At 40.5% G+C, this 21,415-nt stretch overlaps 1 protein-coding gene across 1 annotated transcript; it reads right to left on the bottom strand.

Moving 5' to 3' along the window:
• Positions 1-1,013: 1,013 nt before the first annotated feature.
• Positions 1,014-20,308, bottom strand: EBAG9 (estrogen receptor binding site associated antigen 9). The gene is made up of 7 exons (XM_084281801.1): positions 20,181-20,308; positions 13,829-13,926; positions 10,132-10,210; positions 9,842-10,000; positions 6,929-7,036; positions 5,863-5,954; positions 1,014-1,566 (listed from the first exon to the last, which is right to left on the bottom strand). Exons 2-7 carry the CDS (start codon positions 13,909-13,911, stop codon positions 1,446-1,448), a joined length of 642 nt encoding a protein of 213 aa, XP_084137927.1. The 5' UTR covers positions 13,912-13,926; positions 20,181-20,308; the 3' UTR covers positions 1,014-1,445.
• Between the last annotated feature and the right edge of the window lie 1,107 nt (positions 20,309-21,415).

Genomic DNA, 21,415 nt, shown 5'->3' with positions numbered 1-21,415 from the left:
GTTAGAAATTCTGTTTTTCTGGGCACACACCATAGGCAAGCTCCCACCCAGCCACACTCTTTCACAACTTTATAGTTCCCTGTATGCATGGGGAACAAGTCTCAGGCACAGACGTGAAAATTCACTTACCTGTCACAAGATACAAACCCACACACCTGAATCATGAGTTCAGAGATAACAGCGTAGTTTGGTTTGGGTTGGAAGGGACCTTAACGCCCTTCCAGTTCCAACCCCCTGGCATGGGCAGGGACACCTCCCACCAGCCCAGGTTGCCCAAAGCCCCATCCAGCCTGGCCTTGAGCACCTGCAGGGATGGGGCATCCACAGCTTCTCTGGGCAGCCTGTGCCAGTGCCACCTACCACTGAAGTCTACCTCTAAATAAAGGGAATCCAAGGAGTGCTGGTAACTGAACTGAGAATTTCCAAACTATACTACCTATGCAATGGCTGGGAGATGTCAGGATTTTTTTCCTAACTGCAGGAAGTAACAATTTGTGCAAGAAATACAAATCTACCAATACAAAGAAACAATTAAATCACTCCCCTGCACTCAGGGAGCAGAACACGCCCTTGTTGTGCAGCGATACCATTGCCTGTAGCCACCTCAGTGTTGTAAGTGGGTGCGGTAACACAGGAAGCTGCAAGTGCCGAAGTGATGAGAAACCCAGCGAAGCATTCAGCTGTAACCTCTCCTCTACCACAGCACACCAGGAGTACACGTAGAGCCGCAGGTCACCCATAACAGGTCATCATCTTCTGCATGATGTTGTGCTGGGTCTGGCTGGGAAGGAGCTAACTTTTCCCTGCAGCAGCCCATGCAGTGCTGTGCTCTGCACATGTAGCTAGAACAGCAGTGCTATCACACCAGGGTTGTGTCTGCTGCTGCACAATACTGGCACTGCATCAGGACTTCCTCCAAAACCTCTCCAGCATAAAACTGAGGTATTTATATATACTTTTATAAAAGGCAAAAGCAGACATTTTGATATCAAGTAGGAAGCAAAGGGTTATTTAAAACTGTTTAATTACATGTTTCAGGTAAGCACAGACAATACAGTAGGTTCCCCACCACTGAATATTTACATTCTTTTCTCTAGGCTTGAGCTGTTCATTAGGAGTCTCTCTCAATCAACATCCTTGCTCAATCAATTTTGCTGCAAAGAAGGGTATTGGAATAGAACTATTGTAGGAAACTTCATTTCACCAAGGCATGATTTTGTGTGTGTGTTTTGTTTTTTGTGATTTTGTTTTCCTCCTTAAAGAATCATCTACTAGCAGTTCAAGATACTTTGGGAGAATTCTGGCTTCCAAGAATGACCTGAAGAATGCATTGAAACCGAGCAGTGTGTTGAAGTCCTGGAAATACTTATATCAATACCAATACGCATGTTGTAGAGCTGGAATTCTCTTTTCCCACTGGCACTGCCACTGATGCGTCATTTCTGTTAGGACAGTTTTACACCAATTTTGTTTTGTTCTTTTTTCATTAGCCTTTGTGCCTCTTTCTCCATCTTCTTTCGCTGTTGTTCTGCTGCTCGTTTTTCCCTTTCTGCTATCTTCTGTTGCCTGTAATTAGAGAAAAATGAACTGCTAAAAAAAAAAGGAGTCCAATTTACAGCATAGTCAATAACTAGCTTATTATAACTAATAGAAAACAGAGCCTCAGTCGACTATAGTTAGTCTCAGAACAGTTACTCTTTTGTCATACTAAAGGTCTTTTCTCAGATTAATATGGTCTTAGGCAGTCATATTCCTTCAAATATCACAGATTCATAAGGGTTGGAAAAGACTGCCAGGATCATCTGGCCCAGCTATCCCCCCTAACATTTAGAATCTGAAAGCCACTCAGTTCTCAAAGATTCAGAATAATTAGTTCAAGTAGTGGACAATTAAAAGGCCTAATGCTAATTAGAACATAATTAATCTAGTGCTACAATAGCAAGATGACCTGTCTTTTCAAATTCAGACCAACACAATTTGACTTGTCTCGAACATGAAGTTCTGCCCCTCCTTTTCCTCAGCACAGACATCAGTAGCTGTGCTCTTCATAATGCAAGTGCTACGAACATTTTCCATGTAACCAAGTGAGATGATAACTTTTAACATTCCCTTTCACTTGCTCAGGATCCGTGCTGTACTCTATTGCTCAGGGACACATTATAGTGCTCACATTCCAAGTGACACATTGCAGCTTGCTCCTGTACTTCACCATCAGCAATAGAACAATGTTCAGAGGTCACTCCTGCTTTGCATTTGGCTTATTAGATATTAAAAAAAAAAAAAAAAAAAAAAAAAACCAACACTGCCATGCTGCTTGCAAGATGACTTAAAAATAAAAAACGGAGCTTCATTAATTTGAGGAGGAGAAATTTATCAGATTTGGTAAGAATAAAGAATAGCTCATTAAAAGAGAATAAAGAAGTCTAATTGGTAGAGAGTAAGGAGTTAACTTTCAACATATTAATGTTATCTGTGCATGTCCGTAAAACGTTCAGAATTAAAAACCATCTTCAACTGAGGCAACCTTCTTTGGTAAATTGTCAACTATGGGCAAACTGGGCACACAAAACAAAATACTTGAGGTATAAAGACTACACATTATCTTTGTACTTGACAGTGGTAGGAGAGGAATTGTACTTAATACCTTCACGGTTTCATTTGATTGATTATTAATGGCTAGAAGTTTTCCTATCCCCTAATAAACTGCTCTGCTGTCTTGAAAGAATTAAATTAATCATTTACATCAGAATCTACCTCTCATTCCTATTGGGGTTAAGGGAAGCCCAAACTTTTATTTTTTATTTTTCACACCTCTGAACTGATGCAAAAGAGGGCAGGACGCACATAGAGGCAGTGCAGTTCCAAAAAGAGACAGTGGAGTTAGTTAAAAAAAAAAAAAAAAAAGGAAATAAAAAGGCCACAAAAGGTGTTAAGCAATTTTGCTATTCACTTGCTGTTGTGAAATAAGGAAAGTTATAGCAGATCAGGTTTCTTCCCCCGTGTAAGCTACAACACAGAACACTGCACAGTAAAGATTCCTGTAAGGGGTTTCCATGCCCTCTACTGGTTGAGTGATTTTATTGGACTTAAGTCCAAATGATAAGTGATCTTTGTATCATCTCAGAGGTACTGAAGTCACCAGAAAATACATACAAGTAGCTTACCAGGAAAGCAATTACCTTTTACTGCTCTTTTACTTGGTCATTGTTCAAAACACTGGTATCTATTCCAAACATTTTACTTGTTTTCAGTATGAAGTTACTACAACCTTTTGAGCTCAGAAAGGTTCAATTTCTCAACAAAGAGCCTACGACAAACTACAGCCACATCTGACTCACTTATTCTGAGCTCCAACGCAAGGAGTTCAGCACAGTTTGGATGGAATGATACCAGTCATTTAAACCAGAAAAGTATTCATTATTGATGCCAGCCTTGCTTTGCACTGCTAACACTAGTTATGTCCGAAAAAACTAAACCTCTTTCACTGGTTAGCAGAACACTAATTATAACCAGAACAGTTAGCAGACATTCCAGTGGTTGTGTTTGTTTTTTTCTTACTGTATGCATTCTGAAAAACTAAGAAGAATTATCTCATTTCATCATCATTTTCATTTCTTTCAATACAAAGAGTACAAAAAATATTCTCACACATTGGATCTTTTACACAAAGCTACTTATTAAACCAAGGACCATTTATGTTAACTGTTTCCACTGGGGAAAATAAAAAAAGAACAATTCATCGGTATTAGAAAGTCTAAAGGTACATACAGGTATCTACAATCTGCAGCAGCGAAGTTCTATCTAACTTCAATTAATTGCAAAGAAAAATGAAAATCCAGCTTTCATCCACCACGCTGCTTTGCCACTGACTGGAAGATTTCAGTGCTACCAGCCCAGAACTTGCTGGGGAATGGGCAAGAAAACAGACTCCAGGAACTGCTCAGACAACAACAGCAGATTACTCCTCAGCACTGTCTTCCAGCACGCTTGGATCTCCAGGAAGCATCTGGCTTACTACACATGCTTGCTTCAACTGTTGCTGTGTGCATTAAGTCACCAGGGAGAAGGCCGCAGGATACAGTCTGCCCTGCTATTAAGAGGCCACAGACCATTTTAGCATGATTGAGCACTAAGAACAGACTTCAGATTGCTCCCTTACTACACACGCCTGAAAAACAGAGCCAGGCCTATCAAGTACTATACTCAAGTTTTGTGTCAAAAGTTAGATGTTAATTCCACCACAGATACCTACTGCAAGAGAGACTGTAAGCCCGGAAGGCATTTCCTACCAATCTTGCTAAATATCAGCCAGCATTTTCCACAATTAAAGAAAACCACTGTAATCTGATGTGTCCTGAATAAAACAAAGGTTTTACTTCACACAGCTGGGGTACAACTCAGACAATGATCAGTTGTACTGAGGTGGCCATTCATAGTAGGCCAAGAGATATGTAATACAGACAGTTACAGTTCTAATTGTGCTCCGTTCACTTGAAATATTTGGACACATACACATAAATCCCTACTAAAACAAGTAAAGTTCAATACTTTTAGTGGGGCAGACGAGGAAGCCTCTGAAAATTAACCACTCAAGCTGAAGCCTTTCCATAGTAAAAATATGTCAGGCCAAAAGCTTCCGAACAGCTTCTACCAAATAAGAAAATTTGAGAAACTCCACTGCTATTCCCATGCAAGCAATCCCTCTCACTAAGCATTCTAAAGCACAAACCTGACAACTGGCAGAAAATATACCTTCAACCATCCCAGGAAAAATCCACTACACAGACAATTTCACACTCCAGAAACAAACACACATGCACTCACTGGATTATTACTGTCTAACTTCTGCAAAACAAGTCCACGCTCGGGAAAGCTTGAGTACTTGTTTTTATAGCCTTAAAACCAAGATCTTTAATGGAACGTGGTAAGGGCTCAGTAAAACACACTGCTTTTGCTAACTGCAGAGGCTGCAGTGTCATTCCCCAATTCCAAATAAACAGGATTTTTCATTGTCTTTCATTTTCTTTGTCTGGTGCATCACAGGTTGAGTCTCAATAGATTGCACATCTGAGATTAAAGATCTTACTGAGCCTATTGATGTTCTTTAAAGGCACTATCCTTGGAACAAAAACAACCCGAAGAAACAACATTCGGATATATCATATAGCTTCTGCAATACAGTCTTGAAACAGTTTCAGTAATAATGTTAAAAAACAACTAACTAAATATTAACCAGAATGTCAATGTATGTTTGACAGCGTTAGAATTGGTTGAATTTATCATCCACCACTAACGCATCAAAAGCATGCTTCTTATGTATGACTTCACTCTTGTACTCTTGAACAAGAGAGTAAGACATCTTCCCAAATAATGGCACAATAAATAGCTCTACAGAATCTTCTTTGTGAAAAAAATACCCTTTTTCTTTAAAGAATTCACAGGTTTAGAATTATTTTTAAATATATCATGTCTTTATTTCCCATTGTCACTATTGTCTCACCGAAGCCGTAGATTTGTGATTTTCTGAGTAGAATAAGAACAGGTTAGGAAGCTGGAGTGATCTGAGGCAGGTTATCTGATCATGTATCAAGCTCCTAAAGTTTGATAAAACTTTGAAATTAAACAGGTTAACATAAGTCACTGCGAATTCAGATCATTGTGTGCAATTAGCTTCAACTCAACCTGCATCTCACTACCATTTGTACTTCAACTTCTTAAAATGGAAAAGAAGAATAAAAGAGATGAGGTATTCACACTAATTTTGTGAAGCACTGAGAATGAGAGAAGTGCTACAGAAAACAAACCTGCACTTGATTATTTTGCATATAAAAGTTTTTGTAGTGCTATGCTATTTTCATTTACCTAAGAACTTCTTCTGCCTGCCAGGCAGCATCTTCTTCTTCTTCCCAGGCATTTGTATTTTCTTGCCAAGTATCCAAGTCTCCCAGTTCAGGCTGGAACAAAACAAGAAAAAAACTAAGCACGTGGAAAAAATAAAGATAAAATCACTTATTTTTAACCCTGATGCTTCAGGCTTCCAGAAATATCTAAGATATGACAGTACTTCTCAGTTTACTGTTCACGTTCTAATACTGACTTTTTGCCTTTATATTGTTAGTGTAGATTTTTAGATTCTGTTGCTGGGGAACAAAGGAAAGAAGGAAGTACTAGAATGCATTTTTAGGAAGAAGACAAGTTGAGCAGGTGAACTGAGTAGATGGTATTAAAAATTTCTGGAAGTTGCATGGACAGACCAACATTATTCCCTGAATGCTGTTTTTACTCACCAGAGCCCTTTCCTGAATTATTTTCATTATGACAGTCTAAGGAAGTGTTATGACCATTCTGTACTGCTTTCTGCCTAGACCACTTTGTGTACTACATTAAACAAAGCACTGTTAAAGAAGGCAAAAATTAAGAAAAAAAATGAGTATCTCCCTCTAACAGCCAGGCTATTGCATAGCCAGGCTATTTAGCAAAATAAGAGCAAAAGTTAGGAGACTCTTAGAAGACAAGCTCTATATAAAGAGGAGGGAGAAGCAGAAAGTTAAATATGGGTTCAAGATTACAAAGCAAATAAAACCCACAGACTTCCTAGAAAAAAAAATAATAAAAACTCTTGTTAGAAACTTACTGTGTAGAGTCCAAAAAACATGTAAGTCATTGGCTTACAAGATTTGCTGGTATAAAGGTGCCTGGAAGCTCCCTACCTTTTAACCACTGGTCTGTTAAGCTTCACAGTAGAGTAAATAAATTAGAATTAGATCAATTACTTCATTACTTTGAACCACATACTCGATTTTAAAATAATTTATGTTATTCCACAACTATTCCTCTTGCTCTTCACAATACAGAAGGCAGATTATTCCTTCTCCTAAGGAAGTCATTTACCTGTCAAATAAGAGATCAATACTTAGAGCATACTTACAGACTGGTGAATAAAAGGAATATCTTGTGTAGCTGCTAGTCTGCTAGAGAATCCTGTGTTTCCCTCTGGAATCCCAAAATTTAAAGGTTCTCGTTTTTTAATAACTATCTGAAAATATTCAAAAAAGGAACAAAAAGAGAGGTCAAAGCACTCTGACAACCTATGACTGTATCAAAACACAAAAAGGGCACAAAAAAAGGAGAGATCCAACAGCCACATCTCCCAGTATTCACCTGAGCTACCAATTACATGAGATATTCCTTGGAGAAACCCTGCTTTGGAACACAAGCTATTCCAGGTACTTCAACAGCACCGCTGTGCAGACAGCCTAAGCTTCAGTAGTTGAAATGCAACTCCATATCACATCAACTGATAAAGCTCTGTGCTAATTTGGCTGAAAAACGTGCACTAATGCTTCTCCTGAAAGGCAAGTTAACAAGTTTAACACAGTAGCTAAGATCCTGTATCCCTTATCTGTCTTGACCTCAAGACATGAGCTTACTCACTTGCTTTGTTTAGCCTATTTTAAGCCCCTGCTGCTTCCAAAAGATCCCCAATTTCACTGACTGTACAAACACAAGGAGCAATGCAAGAAAGCAAACAGGACTAGACAATCTCATTTCGCAATGGCAGATGTGGTTATCCGACTGAAATTCCATTTCCACACCGTCGATATGAGCAGGAACACAAAAGGATTCCACCTCAGATCTTGGGGTTCCATATTGAGCCCCAACACTGTGGAACTGCAAATACAAATTTGTATTTACAGGTTGGTAACAGGGCCAAGTTAGCAGCAATGGTCTATATGGTGCCTGCAGTCAACCCTAGAGATGTGTTTAAACTGAACCAGTATAGCAGTACTTAAGCAGCATGGACTCTTCCTGAGTTTTATGCTACACCAGAAGCTTAATTCATTAAGAAAAAACATCATGAGAAACAAAGGAGAAATCCACCTCTCCCCCAGTCCTCCTCTGCCCCCCAGATTTTCTAAGACCAGAATCCTCAGAAGACTCTAGTCCACACAGTCTTGCAGATCCCAAATATACACAAAAACAACCCCACTATCATCTCCAGTTCATAGGAGCACCAGAGAATTAAGGTTTGAAAGGGCCTAGGGGGTCTCCAGATGAACCTCCTGCTCAAAGCATGGTCAGCTCTGAGGCTGACAAAGGTACACAGGGTTTATGCAGTTGGGTCTTGATGGAGACTGGACCACTCTGGGCAACCTGTTCCAGTCCTTGACTGCCTTCATCACAGAATCACAGAATCACAGAATCACAGAATTTCTAGGTTGGAAGAGACCTCAAGGTCATCGAGTCCAACCTCCAACCTAACGCTAACAGCCCTCCACTAAACCATATCCCTAAGCTCTACATCTAAACGTCTTTTGAAGACTTCCAGGGATGGTGACTCCACCACTTCCCTGGGCAGCCTGTTCCAATGCCTCACAACCCTTTCAGTGAAGAAGTTCTTCCTAACATCTAACCTAAAACTCCCCTGGCTCAACTTAAGCCCATTCCCCCTCGTCCTGTCACCAGGCACGTGGGAGAACAGGCCAACCCCCACCTCGCTACAGCCTCCCTTGAGGTACCTATAGAGAGCGATAAGGTCACCCCTGAGCCTCCTCTTCTCCAGGCTGAACAAGCCCAGCTCCCTCAGCCGCTCCTCGTAGGACTTGTTCTCCAGGCCCCTCACCAGCTTCGTCGCCCTTCTCTGCACCCGCTCAAGCACCTCGATGTCCTTCTTGTAGCGAGGGGCCCAAAACTGAACACAGTACTCGAGGTGCGGCCTCACCAGAGCTGAGTACAGGGGGACGATCACCTCCCTAGCCCTGCTGGTCACGCTGTTCCTGATACAAGCCAGGATGCCGTTGGCCTTCTTGGCCACCTGAGCACACTGCTGGCTCATATTCAGCCGACTATCCACCATCACTCCCAGGTCCTTCTCTGCCTGGCAGCTCTCCAACCATTCCTCTCCCAGCCTGTAGCTCTGCTTGGGGTTATTGCGCCCCAGGTGCAGGACCCGGCACTTGGCCTTGTTGAACTTCATGCAGTTGACCTCAGCCCATCGGTGCAGCCTATCCAGATCCTCCTGCAGAGCTTTCCTACCCTCAAGCAGATCGACACACGCACCTAACTTGGTGTCATCTGCAAACTTACTGAGGGTGCACTCGATGCCCTCGTCCAGATCATCGATGAAGATATTAAAGAGGACCTTTAATAAAATTAAACCTTTGCATTCATGATGCAAAAGGTTTTCCAATCGACTCAAAGCCCTGTAGGTATCCAACTGGAATATTTCCACATGGAAACAAACCTTGCAATTTACCAGAACTTTAATTAGAAAAAGTTCGTGGTGTTAATATTAGTGTGAAGATACCCATCTCTCTATTCTTCAAAAATCTGACCTTTGAAGAGCAAGCTATTTCGAAATATCAGCTCCCTAACAACACTCGCTCCAACACGGCTTGGTAAGACAGGAACCCACTGCTTTCTGAAGCAGCAGGGTTGCTACATCAAACGTCAGTAAGGGCAGGACATGGAGTGTCTCTGTTCAAATACCAAAGAGGTATGAGCACAAGTGTCTTAGTGCAACGGTGCTGTTTTTAGAATTAAAAGTGAGGTGAGGGTTCTCACATTTATACTTCCTAGAACAGTTAGACTCTGAAACTCATCATAAGTTTCCAAGAATTATAAGACTAGCGATGTAAACACGAACCAGAATCACATTTGGTAAGGTCTGAAAGTCAGCATTTTCATCAGCCAGGTTAGACTAGACATCAGCATCTATTCTCCTTTCAACAGGACAACATACTTTTGCCTGAAGCACTGTCTATAGGTTGCCAATTTACTTATAACCTATATTAAAACATGGAAAGCCCTCAGTAAGTATAGCTGAAAACTCAATACCTACTTTTTGAGTTTTTCTTATAGTTGGTGTCATATCTTTGAAATAATCAGGTTCCATTTGTTCCAAAGGGTTTTGCTGAGCTGCCACATTACCATTGCCACCTTCAATCTTCACACTGGTGGGTGCATCCTCATCCCATGAAGACCAGTCTTCTACTTCTGGCTGTAAAAGTGAATGATACAAATTAATATCTGAAAGTAAAAATGTGTCTTAATGTATCTTGCTAAGACAACAGAACTGGTACAATCACTCTGTTAAGTAATTATTAAATTACCTACCACTGAAGCAATTACCTGTTTGGGAACAGATGAATAATCCACTGTGGTTGGCAAAGTTATTTGGTCTCCACTTAATTTTCGCCCTCTTCCAGACCTGAAAGAAAAATGTAGGATTCCTCCAAGCTCTGAAAACATGAGCACTACGTTTTTTTTAAAAAAAAAAAAAAAAAAAAAAAGGAGGTCTGAGAACAGCACTGCTGAAAGTAGCCTTGGCTAAAACATTAAGTGCCTAAACTACTTCAGTATTGTCTACTGCTAGTAAGACTTTCATCATGAATTTAAAGTGGGGCTCACACAAATTTCAAGTGCCATTTACTCTTCACATTTCTTAAAGAGTTGCTCCTCCTCTGTTTCTATGCCAGTTTGAAAAGAGATGAATTAAATCAGTTATTTGCATATAGTCAGTTACAGTTTTTAGATTCCCAATGCTAAAGAAGCAAACACTACAGATCTGTATTAGCTCAAAGATAACCATTTCCACTGGAAACTGAGAAATTCTTCTATTGTCCTGAAGCCTTAAGCTGCGTTTAACAAATCGTTTGTTGAGCTGCTCGATTTGAAAGCCCCTCTAAAGCACTTTTCCCTTTGAAGTCTAAAGAGAGGTAGCAAAACGTAATGCAAGTCAACAGCTTCTGCTCAATACATGCTTCTATTTAATAATGTCGCAGCAAAAGTGTTTCAGCAACTGTAGCAATTTTAATTGAAGACAAACACTAGTGCATTGCTAATAAACAATGCAAATATTTACTTCATGACATTAAAAAAAAATCACATTAACAAAATATTTTTAGTTGACATTTGCTGTATCTTAAAACCTTTTAACAGAAGAGAATTAATTTGACACTGACACTCGTGTTCTCCCCAGGTGTCACCTCCTATATCAAGACAGTCACCTAACTGACCTTGGACCTCGATAGCTTTGAAGAGCAAAGATCTGTTTATTGATGCTGATGAGAATGCCACAGGGAACTGGCACTTGGAGTTCACGTCCATTATTGTTATTATTATAGAACATTCCACCATCACATCAGAGCAGCTGAACTGCTTGTAACACAAGGTCCACTGCACACCGGTGAGTGACTAGATTATTTTTTCCTACTTTTGGCCCAAATTATACCTCCTTAGGAAAGATCAGGTGCTATCATCAAATTTTCGCTTCATATAATTAACTTTAGCCCGTTCAGAAACTGCTCCTTTATGCTGAAAAACAACAGTTTAGTTCTCTTGCAAGAAGTCTTCAAGACAAAGCAAATCTTAATTGTTTCAGGTTTTTAAGAATGAAACTTACAGCTGTCTAAGTCTTGAAGTCTTTACAGTGTTAAGAAATTAAAATAAATGTAGCTCAGAAAAAGCTATTACTAAGTATAAGGCAACCAAGATAGGGACAAAATTCTAAATTCTATCTTATGTAGTATATATGCATAGGTTCAATCTTTGAGCAGGTTCTGTTGTAAAAAAAGATTACTTAGGCAACCAAATTTAAACACAATTTCCGGATTATATCCTTGGAAAAAATTAAGTCTTCATACAAAAGGTCATCTACTACTGTGGTGTCAACAACGATAAAAATGTCACTGTTGTAGGCCTGTTTGACTTACATACACAGTTATATGAGACCTGTTTTAATCTTCTCTTCACATGAAAATATTTGTATGTACTTGATGCTAGATTCTGTAACAAACAAAAATAAAACCAAAGCTCCCTCAAACATATTAGGAACATCTGATACTTGGGCTGACTAGATTTGTTGATGTCTCTAACAGAAACCTAAGCCTGGAAACAGCTGCTTCCCAACCACCATTACACTGATCACTGCTCTGAAGACCAAATGTCTCTTGGTTTTGTTTATCTACAATAATTAGCAGCATCCAGATTTGTTAGCAAAATGAAGATTTTAAACAGAATGAAATTTCACCTTATTTTGTAATTATACCTGTTGTTTGCTGGAAACAGTGGTATCAAGGAGGCTACCGTTCATCAAAAAGTTAACTAAAAAGATGCCAAGTGCTATGCACAGGCTTTATGCTGACTAGAGAGATGCACAGTCTCTGCAGGCACTTGTTTAAATTAAAAACTAAGATATGTAATCCAAATAAGTACTAGCTCATATCCATCAAATTAAAATGCACATTTAATTAAATCACATTTGTTGGTTACCAAGCTTACTCATATGCAGGGGTGCATTATAAGAAAACAAAATTTATCAAACTACGCTTTGCAGCTGACATTAAAATGAAGAACTATCCGTGGTTAATGGACTGAACCAGCTTGATCAACTCACTTGCTTATGTGAAAGTTTTAACTAACAGTTATTAAGAGAAGAAAAGTTCTCCTATTTTTTGCTCCCAATCAGTTCCTCACCTGTTCACTGCAATGATTAAGTTCATTCAGAAATTGAAAAAGAAGAAAATTGTTTGTTATATTCAGTGATAGTGCTATCTCTTTCTAAGAGATATCTTAACACTTAGATTAAGGGTCCACACGTTACAGAAACATATATAAAATATATGTTACAGAAATTATGTCAACTCGGTGTTTTGACTTCTCAAAGAACTTGAATGGCAAGTATTCTTAATTTAATTTAGAATTCAAATCACAAAACTAAAGCTGACAGCTATCGAGTTGTATGCAGCATTAAAATGCGCCTCTTAAAACTTCAGTAGATGTGGAATGAATTTACCAACAACTAGTTAAAAGCTTCTTCTTATTTATACAATGAGTAAAGGTAAACAGGACAAAAAACAATTCAGATGCTATTTTGTGTGTACCACATGCTCTGCATATGCTTTAATCTCAGTGGCAAAGTAGTAGTTATCATACACAAAAGAAGAATACATTTCTTCAGACTGCTAATTGTTTAAATAAAACAACATCCTGTAAGGGTGATGAGAAGGAAAAGTAGTCCAGAAGATGGCACAGTATCCGAGAAGATCAGCATCAGGTACTGTTGAACCCTACTAATATATAACCATAAATCTGTATATATAACACATGTGTTAGAGATAAAAACACACACGTGTGTTTTTATATTTTTTTGTAATGCTTCTAGATACTGCACTGCTGCCTTCACAAATTTACAACTCAAAAGAACATTAAGTGTTTTTGCTTTTTCTTGCAAGTTTTAAGATGTTCATTTTTAAAAAAGGAAAAAAAAAAGTGGTTCTCTGAAACTAATCACTGTCCTCTAAACATTTGAATTAACCTTTAGCAGGCAGAAGAACCTGAAGTCTCAAGCATCTTAAGCAACTGTTTCTTGACCAAGCAGGATGAGAATGAGTTATATTTACAATGAAAGCCTACTGACTGATGACTGGGTGGATGCTGCCATTAACTGAACCTCTTAAAAAAGAGAATATCACTTGCCAAATCCTTTTTAAAAAAATTGTGAATGGTTTTTAGTCATTTGACAGAGGATAACGCTAAAAGGCAATTTTTAAACCCTGTCATAGCTGTTCAGAAAACAATCCCCATTAGAGCTATCATAACACAAAAATTCACAGACTCACAACTGTATTACATAGACTTTTGAACTCCACAGGAATATGCAGACTGAAGAATGGATTTGACTTGTTTTGTATCCTTCTTGATTGTTTTGCAATTGGTAGCAAAACCAGAATTAGGAAAAGAGGTGGGTATGTGTTGGGGAGAAGGAAAGACGAGAAAGAACTTGCAATTAAACCAGAAAAGGTAACCAAATTAAGTACGTGTTTACCTGCATATTAACTTTTTAATAAAAGAAAGCACAGCTGCCAGGCAAGTACAGATTTTAAAGAGCCGAAACTGTGTTATGGCCATGATGAGAAACCCTTCCTGCAAAAGAAAAAAAAAAGTTAGATGTAGAGCATTATATATCTTTATAGCCCTTAAAGCCAATTTCCTTAGTTGCTCATAAACAGGGAACATTCTGTGAAGCTACACTCATGCAAGAAAAGAAAAGAAAGGAGGTACCTGGAGCAGAGGAGTCTACCTGCCTACTACCTGGACATTTCACTGATGTAAAAAATGCAAGCACCTTATGTGTACAGCCTTTAAAAAAACAGTACATAATTATAGATAAAGTGACAATTAAAGACACTTTTGAAGTGGAAGTGCTGGCAATCAGCTGTGGTGACTGTACGCCTTAGACACTAACAATGCAAGGAGAAAAGAATTATGACCAAGAAGCTCGCACCTCCTTAAGCAAGTCTTGCAAATGCAAATTATAAATGTACATTAAATCAGCACTAAGTCAAAACCCAAAAGTGGCTGTTTAAAGTTTCCAGTGATTTTAATTGGAAACGTGTGATGAGAACAAACATTTTATTTTAGTGACCAATGTCACTGAAAGATCACCAGGGAAGAAGGATCCTGTTCACACTACGTGCGCTACAGCACAAGTTAATCCCCTGGATACATCAATGCTCCTGTGACAGCTCAGATTATGCTAACAGACCCAGATGAGCAAAAATTGATCTTTAGCTGAAACCAACAATGCTGGCTGCTATTTTTCAGCGTCAATTAGAGACTTTAGTAATTGATATTCAGTGTATCTATACTTATTCCAATAGGTCCCCTCAAATAGGTGTAGACCCAATTAGAATAATAAGCTGTAATTCAAGGATCCCTTTTCTTTCTTCTACAGGTGAACATCTCAGAGTAAGGAAGAAGAGGTTAGGCTTCACAAACAGCTTTTAATTATATGCAGCTACACTTGTAACAACATTTTCTGTTGCCAGTTTAACATACCTCCTGGTGAGAAGAGAAGGCAGCCCTGTGACATCTTCCTCAGGCCATGAGTATTCCATGGAAGGACAGCTTGATTTCAGATACGCTATGGCATTTAAATCACTTTTTATATTCCAGGCTTTAAGTTAGGAAGAGTCAGGAAGGTGGGTCATTAGGTAGGCTGCTCCAATACTGCCCTGAGGATTTTATTAAAAAGTACATCGTGGGATTTGTGAGCTTCACGGAGCTTAGATTTACTTTATCGGTGCTCATTTGCAAGATAACTAGTATTAAACCTAGTAATACAGTGCTAGAAATACTACTTCACATACAATCCAGAAAATATATAAATATATTTGAAAATTTTGTGTAGGGTTGCCACTAAGCAAGTAGGTCCTTTTACTGAAAAAAAAAAAAAAAAAAAAAAAAAAAGGCTTAAGCCTTTGTATAAGCACCAAAATTACACCAAATATATAACATAACCACCAAATTACAGGCCATGCTACAAAGCTGTAGCTCAGGAGAAAGGCCTTGCAGGACACATTTCACCTCTACCTCGACACTAGCCTTGTCTTAGTCTTCTTTCATGGGAGACTCCTTATAGAAGAGTGGGTATTAAATGGACTTTTTACCTAACAGGAACTGGAAACAGTCAAACTTCCCACAAAAAAAGTAGTAACATCAGACACCAGCCAACACACTCAGCTTCCCAATTTAAAAACAGAACTATTATTTGGTATTGTACTCCTGAACTTCCTTACCTTCTGGCATAAGTGATTTGGACAATATCTAGGTGACAGGATAATGCACCAGTCAAAAATTTGAAGGATTTAGGAACAGTAGAAGCTAGTGAAAGAAAAAGCAGATGGCAACTGGATAGATAGCTCTCTATTCTAAAGGTAAAGATTACTGCACAGGAGCACTTAATTGGCAAAAGAAATTGTTACTTTAAAGAGATGCAGCTAAAAGCCATCTACCTGGGATTTCAGGAATGAAGAGCAGGTGACCTGCTGAAATAAGAATAAAGGTATGCCTTTTCTGAAAGGAAGGTTATTTAGAAGCTCATTCCATTCTCCTTCATCAGAATTCACTCTTTTATTGGCTCGGGGGTCAGAGGGAGTTAATAGAAAGATACTCTACAGTACAAACAGTAAAGCAACTTTCCTACTGTTTAGCCTACTGAACTGCCACGCTAGACAGTCCAGGCAGATCCTACATTTAAAAACAAAACAGAACACCCCACTGATTGAAATGATTGTTTTAGGAAGCACTATTACTCAAAAATATCTAGACTCAGTATTATTTTTGCCTAAATTCAAACAAATAAACAAACAAACAAACAGAACCCTCAAGGACAGTCTAGCTCACAAGTTCTTGAAGTTCACCGCTGACAAGTGTTTGTTAGTCACCAGAAATTAATGCATTTTTTCCCAGGGCATTCCTATACACGTCTGCACACACTTCAGTATCACCCACACGCCTGTTCAGCAGGGTTCAACAGCTACCTTCATTCTCCACACCGCTCAGGTGACTCCTTGCTCTGCTTCCTATGTGCCACGCAGAAACTACAGCATTATACTGAAGGAAAGTGAGACACAGCCATGTGCTGTACGTGTGTGTTTGAGCCGTGCTCCCCTTTAACTATGGCAGTATCAAGCCTTTCAAGACAGCAAGTAGCATTTTGCTTTCCTCTGCTCTAAGCTTTGATTGTAACCTCCCCAGTTAAGTTAAGCCCTGTGATCGAAGTTGTCAGATCCGCAGCCAGAGTTTCAGCAACAGCAAGGAATCACTAGGCACAGTACTACCAGCAGTCACCCAGCTTTAAAAGGTACTTTTATCAGTGTATCTAGTTTTTCTACAGCTAATTAAGATGTGAAGCAGCACATATGCATTAATTTTGGCAGTATGTTAAAAGTTAGGTAAAAAGAATCCTAAACCAAGTACTTGGTTCAAGATCAGGGCACATCAAGCATTCCCTACCAGGCATCTAAAACGGCATTTGAAGTGTTTGTGTTACTGCATTTTTTGAGTTTAGTGCAAACTGAATTCACCTGATAACATTACATGAGACTTGTTAGGTAAAACAAGGTGTTCCTTGTATTTCTGTTTCTTCTCCAGCCTGGCAAAGAAGAGATGCACAGCCATGTACAGCACTGGGACAGAACACGGAGTGGCAACACTCCAGCAAGAGTCCTCAAACATTTCTTAACAGATGGAGGCAGAGGTGAAACACCGGACTAGAATTCAAAAAATCTGATAATCTGTCAGCCTGACACAGCTTTGCATGTATCACGCCCCGTGCCTCAGCTTCCCATTTGTAACATGGGATGGAGCTTTCCTTCTCCCATTAACGTTCTTTCTAATGTATAACATTTATCAGACTTACTGTCAACTGAACTTTTAAGCTCCATTGCAACAGATATAAATAAGTAAATCGGGACATGAATCCTAATTCATCTAATTTTAGCAGTCAGTGCAACAATTTTGTAAAAGTTAACAAATTTAGCCAGAGTTTGATTCACATATCTCAAGCCACCTTCTACTGGTAAGAAGTTACAGCAATTGCTCAGGTGGAAGTTGTGCACCACAAAGATTAGAGCATGGTAGCAGCGAGATTTTAAACACATTAGAGACGAGTGAGAAGCCCAACGCAACTTAGCACTAGAAACATTTTATGGATCAATAAAGGAAATATAGTGAAGGGAGGGAAAGTCCAGAAATGTACTGAAACAGTTTTACGCTGTGCTCAGCTTGCAGCAGCGTTAGAGCTCCTGGCAACTCGGACCTCGCAGGCATCAATCAGCCTGAGGCACACACCATCCAGCTGAGCATGTGAACTAAGGTCCCAGAGACAAGATGCTCACTGACCATCACCATGCAACAAGCACCTTGTTGTCTGCAGGAGCACTTCCTCTTTTATACCTAATTGCACACACAAACACTAATTAAGCAATATCTCAAGAGACAGAACCAATTCTAAAACAAAGTCACTTTCTGGCACTCAAATTGTTTTAAAGACCTAAGTTCTTTTTTGTTTTGTTTTGTTTTTGTTTTCTTACTGAACTCATCTCTTTCCATCAGTTAAAAATATGTCAGAAGATTAATATTAGAGGGCACCTATCCTCTCCTCCTTTGCTCCTATGTTCTACTTGTAATGCTGACTGATGCACGCCATGTCGCTTTCTTGAGATATCATCATCTTCTGAATGGAATTTCTGCCTTGAATTACCACTGCTTTGTGAGTTGATTGCACTTTCTTTCACATCAGCTCATCTGGGACTCTGCAATGAATACATGAAGACATCTTGGAAACAGTGGCTTTTACTTGCATTAAATACAGCTAATTAAATAGCCAAGGGAAGAAGTCTAAATCAAAATTAAAAATAACTTGACTGAAACTGAACGTTTCCCCACCAACTACATATTTACATGAGTAACCACAAAAAACCTCCTAAGGCAGAATGAGACGTCTATTTCCTGGTACAGAAGACTAACGTGCCCTTGGGTACCCACACGTGTCAGCCCCAAAACTCCACAAGAGCACCAGTGAACCAGCATGTCTGCACTAGAACAAACAGCTGATAAAAAAAAAAAAAAAAAAAAATCAAGAAAGCACCATATGATTAGTCCATTAAGCAGCAAGGATAAGGTCTCTTAGAAGTTCAATTTCTATAAAAATTTTAAACAAGCAGTGCTACCACATCAGTCTGAAGAATGACCAAGTTGGTTTACAGGGAGATGGAACCTTACAAATATTAGTAAAAAGACTTTAAAAAAAATATGTTTCTTTACAAGCACAAAACCCCTCCTCCAAATCGTGTACATTAAAAGACGTACAAAGACACTGACTTTTTAAAACAGCAATGCAATGATTCAGGAGCAGCATTCAGCCAGGTACTGGAAGCAAAAACCAGCATCTTCTGCACTTCAGAGAGTAACCGTGATTCTGTAACCTAGTAAAGATGCTCCACTCCCTTCTTCCTGGATGATTTGATCCTTTTTTTTTTCCTAATCACTTTATGTAGAAACATAATATTGGGAGTGCTGAGGCAGGAGGAAAAAAAAAAAAAAAACACAACTAGGCCAACATCTTTATAATTGATTTTGATAAATGGATAGATGAAATGGAAACGTGGCTGAATCTCATAGCCATGCTACTACAGCATGATAAGTGTAGCATCTGTCTACATGCGGGTGGTTACAGGGAACTGTAGTTTCAACACTGATGTTCTCAGTTTCAGCGTAAGCACCCTAAATAGGAAGTTACAAGGTAGCTGGGAGAAAAGACTGCTTCTTTGCCTATGACTTACTGGAGTGAGACAAGGCATCCAAGGTGCTCAAATCCAAAATCCAAGAAGATATTTCACAATGATTTTTTGCAGAAGATGCCAACATTTAAGAAAGAATGAGTTTGTCTCACTAACTAAACACGAAAACTAGCCATACCTAAGTCTTTCCTAGACACCTAACTGTTTACAGACTGGAGCTTAAACTTTTTATTTTTTAAATCTACTTTCCTATAGTCATTAAACTTCTAGGCTACTACCACCTCAACTCACCCCTTCCTCTTGAAGAAAATGAGCATAGTTCCAATCTTGTTAATGCAAGTTCTTGAAACTTTCTATTCTGAATTAGAATTAGTCCTGTTTTTTGGGGTAATGTTAGTTAAAACAGAAAATATAAGTCCATTAACTAGGCACAGTCATTCTTTAATAATTTGTTATCTATATGTGCTACTATCTTCTGAAAAACAGATGCAGAATATAAAGATGGAAGCCTTACAATCCCATGATACTACACTGTAACTTTGGTTGTACAGTTAATCTTTGACACAATGAACTACTTCATATAACTCCCTGCACAGCACTGGAGTTCCCAGACTCCGACACAGCTCACGATACCCCAGTTGTACCACAGTCTTTACTGGTCACCCTGGACTTAAATTATCTGTATCCACACTGAAAGCCATAGACATAAATTAACGCACTCTTGCTACTACCACAAAATCATCTTGCAACATCGGCTGTCCAAACAAGCAGCAATAGTTCACCGCCGTGATACACCATGGGGTGTTCTGTACGGGATGACTTGAAGAAGCCCCTCCACAGCCCAGCAGGACATCCAGAGCAGCCAGCAGGACCATAAAGCAGCAAGCTGCGCTGTTTTTCATCAGACGTGCCACGGAGGCACCACGAACAGTGACCACGAAGCAGCGCCCCACCGCCGGCCCAGGGCTGAGTTTCCGAGGGCAGCAGACACCGCAGGACGCCGTCCACCTTTGCACTCCAGGATCCGAGCCCCTCAGGGGCGCACCGCCCACCTCCCCCACGGCTCCCAACCGGCGGCCGCCTCCCGCTCACCTGCCCCGGCCGGGGGGCCGCCGGGCGCCGAGGCGGCCAAAGCGCAGCCTCCGGCCGCCCCTCATTCAAAGCCTGGCGCTCGCCGCCGCCTCCCGCGCCGCCATCTCGGCCTCCTGTCACCGGGGCGACTGGGCCGCCCCTTCCGGCCGCGCCGCTTCCCCCGGCCCCGCCAACCAGCGCCGCCCGGGCCGCCCGGCTCACGCCGCCCGCGGCTGTGGGAGCGGGGCGGGGCGGGGCGGGTTGACGTGGCCGCCCTGCGGCGCGGAGGTGTGGGGTTGGCCCGGTAGTCCGCCCCCCCAGGAGTTTTAGCGGGGTTTTTGTCGCGTCAGGAAGTGTGATAAATCGCCCTTATCTGTGTGCCGCCCGTGTGGTCCTAGAGATAGTCCTAGGCGGCTGGCTAGGATGCTGTAAATGTGGGAAACGTGCTGAAAATTTGGCTGAAGTGGCTTCCCGCTGGGTGTTCCTTCAGCTGGCGTTAGCTCAGCTGGGTTGCTTCACCTAGAGCTTCAATAAACGCTGTGTGTCTGCCAGCCTGACCCAGATGCAGTTAGTGGTTCGATATTGATGTGCAGGATTTGGGTGGAGGAAGATGTCGAGTAACCTAATGGGAGGTTTTTCAGAGCTCTGTGTGCACCTCTGGTTGAGTTATATTTGGTAGGACCAGCAGACCAGGGAAGGCTTTGACCCTTCTCACCAGTACAGTGTCCTGGTACACACAATAATACAAAGCACCTCCAGCCCTGAACCACACCACCCATTTCCTTCTGCTCCCATTAAATGTCTTTCCTCACAGCCTTCCTGTTCTGCAAATAGACATAACCTGCATTTTTGCCTTTCCTTACAGCATAGGAAACACTTCAGTGATCTCTAACTCTGCGTCACTTCAGATTATGTATCTAGGCACAAACAGTCCAGGAGTCCTGCAGGCCATTGATGAAAACTTGTTGATGGAGGTGGTGGGTGAGCCACTGAGGAGAAGTGTGCTGCTGGGCCTTGTATGAACAAACAAACAAGGTCTGGTTGGAGATACAAAGATTGGGGGCAGCACTGGCTGTAGTGACTGTGAGGTGGTGGAGTTCAGGATCCTGTGTGAACGAAGCGGGGTAATAGGTAGAATTTCAACCCTGGACTTCAACTTCTTCAAGAACCTACTTGGAGGAATCCCATAGGTTATGGTTCTAGAAAGAAGGAAGGAGGGTGGGTGAGGGTCAGTAGAGCTGGTGATTCAAGTAACA

Source organism: Netta rufina (assembly GCF_964035555.1).
Source record: "Netta rufina genome assembly, chromosome: 2".
NCBI lineage: Eukaryota > Metazoa > Chordata > Aves > Anseriformes > Anatidae > Netta > Netta rufina.
This window is presented reverse-complemented; position numbering and strand designations above follow the sequence as displayed.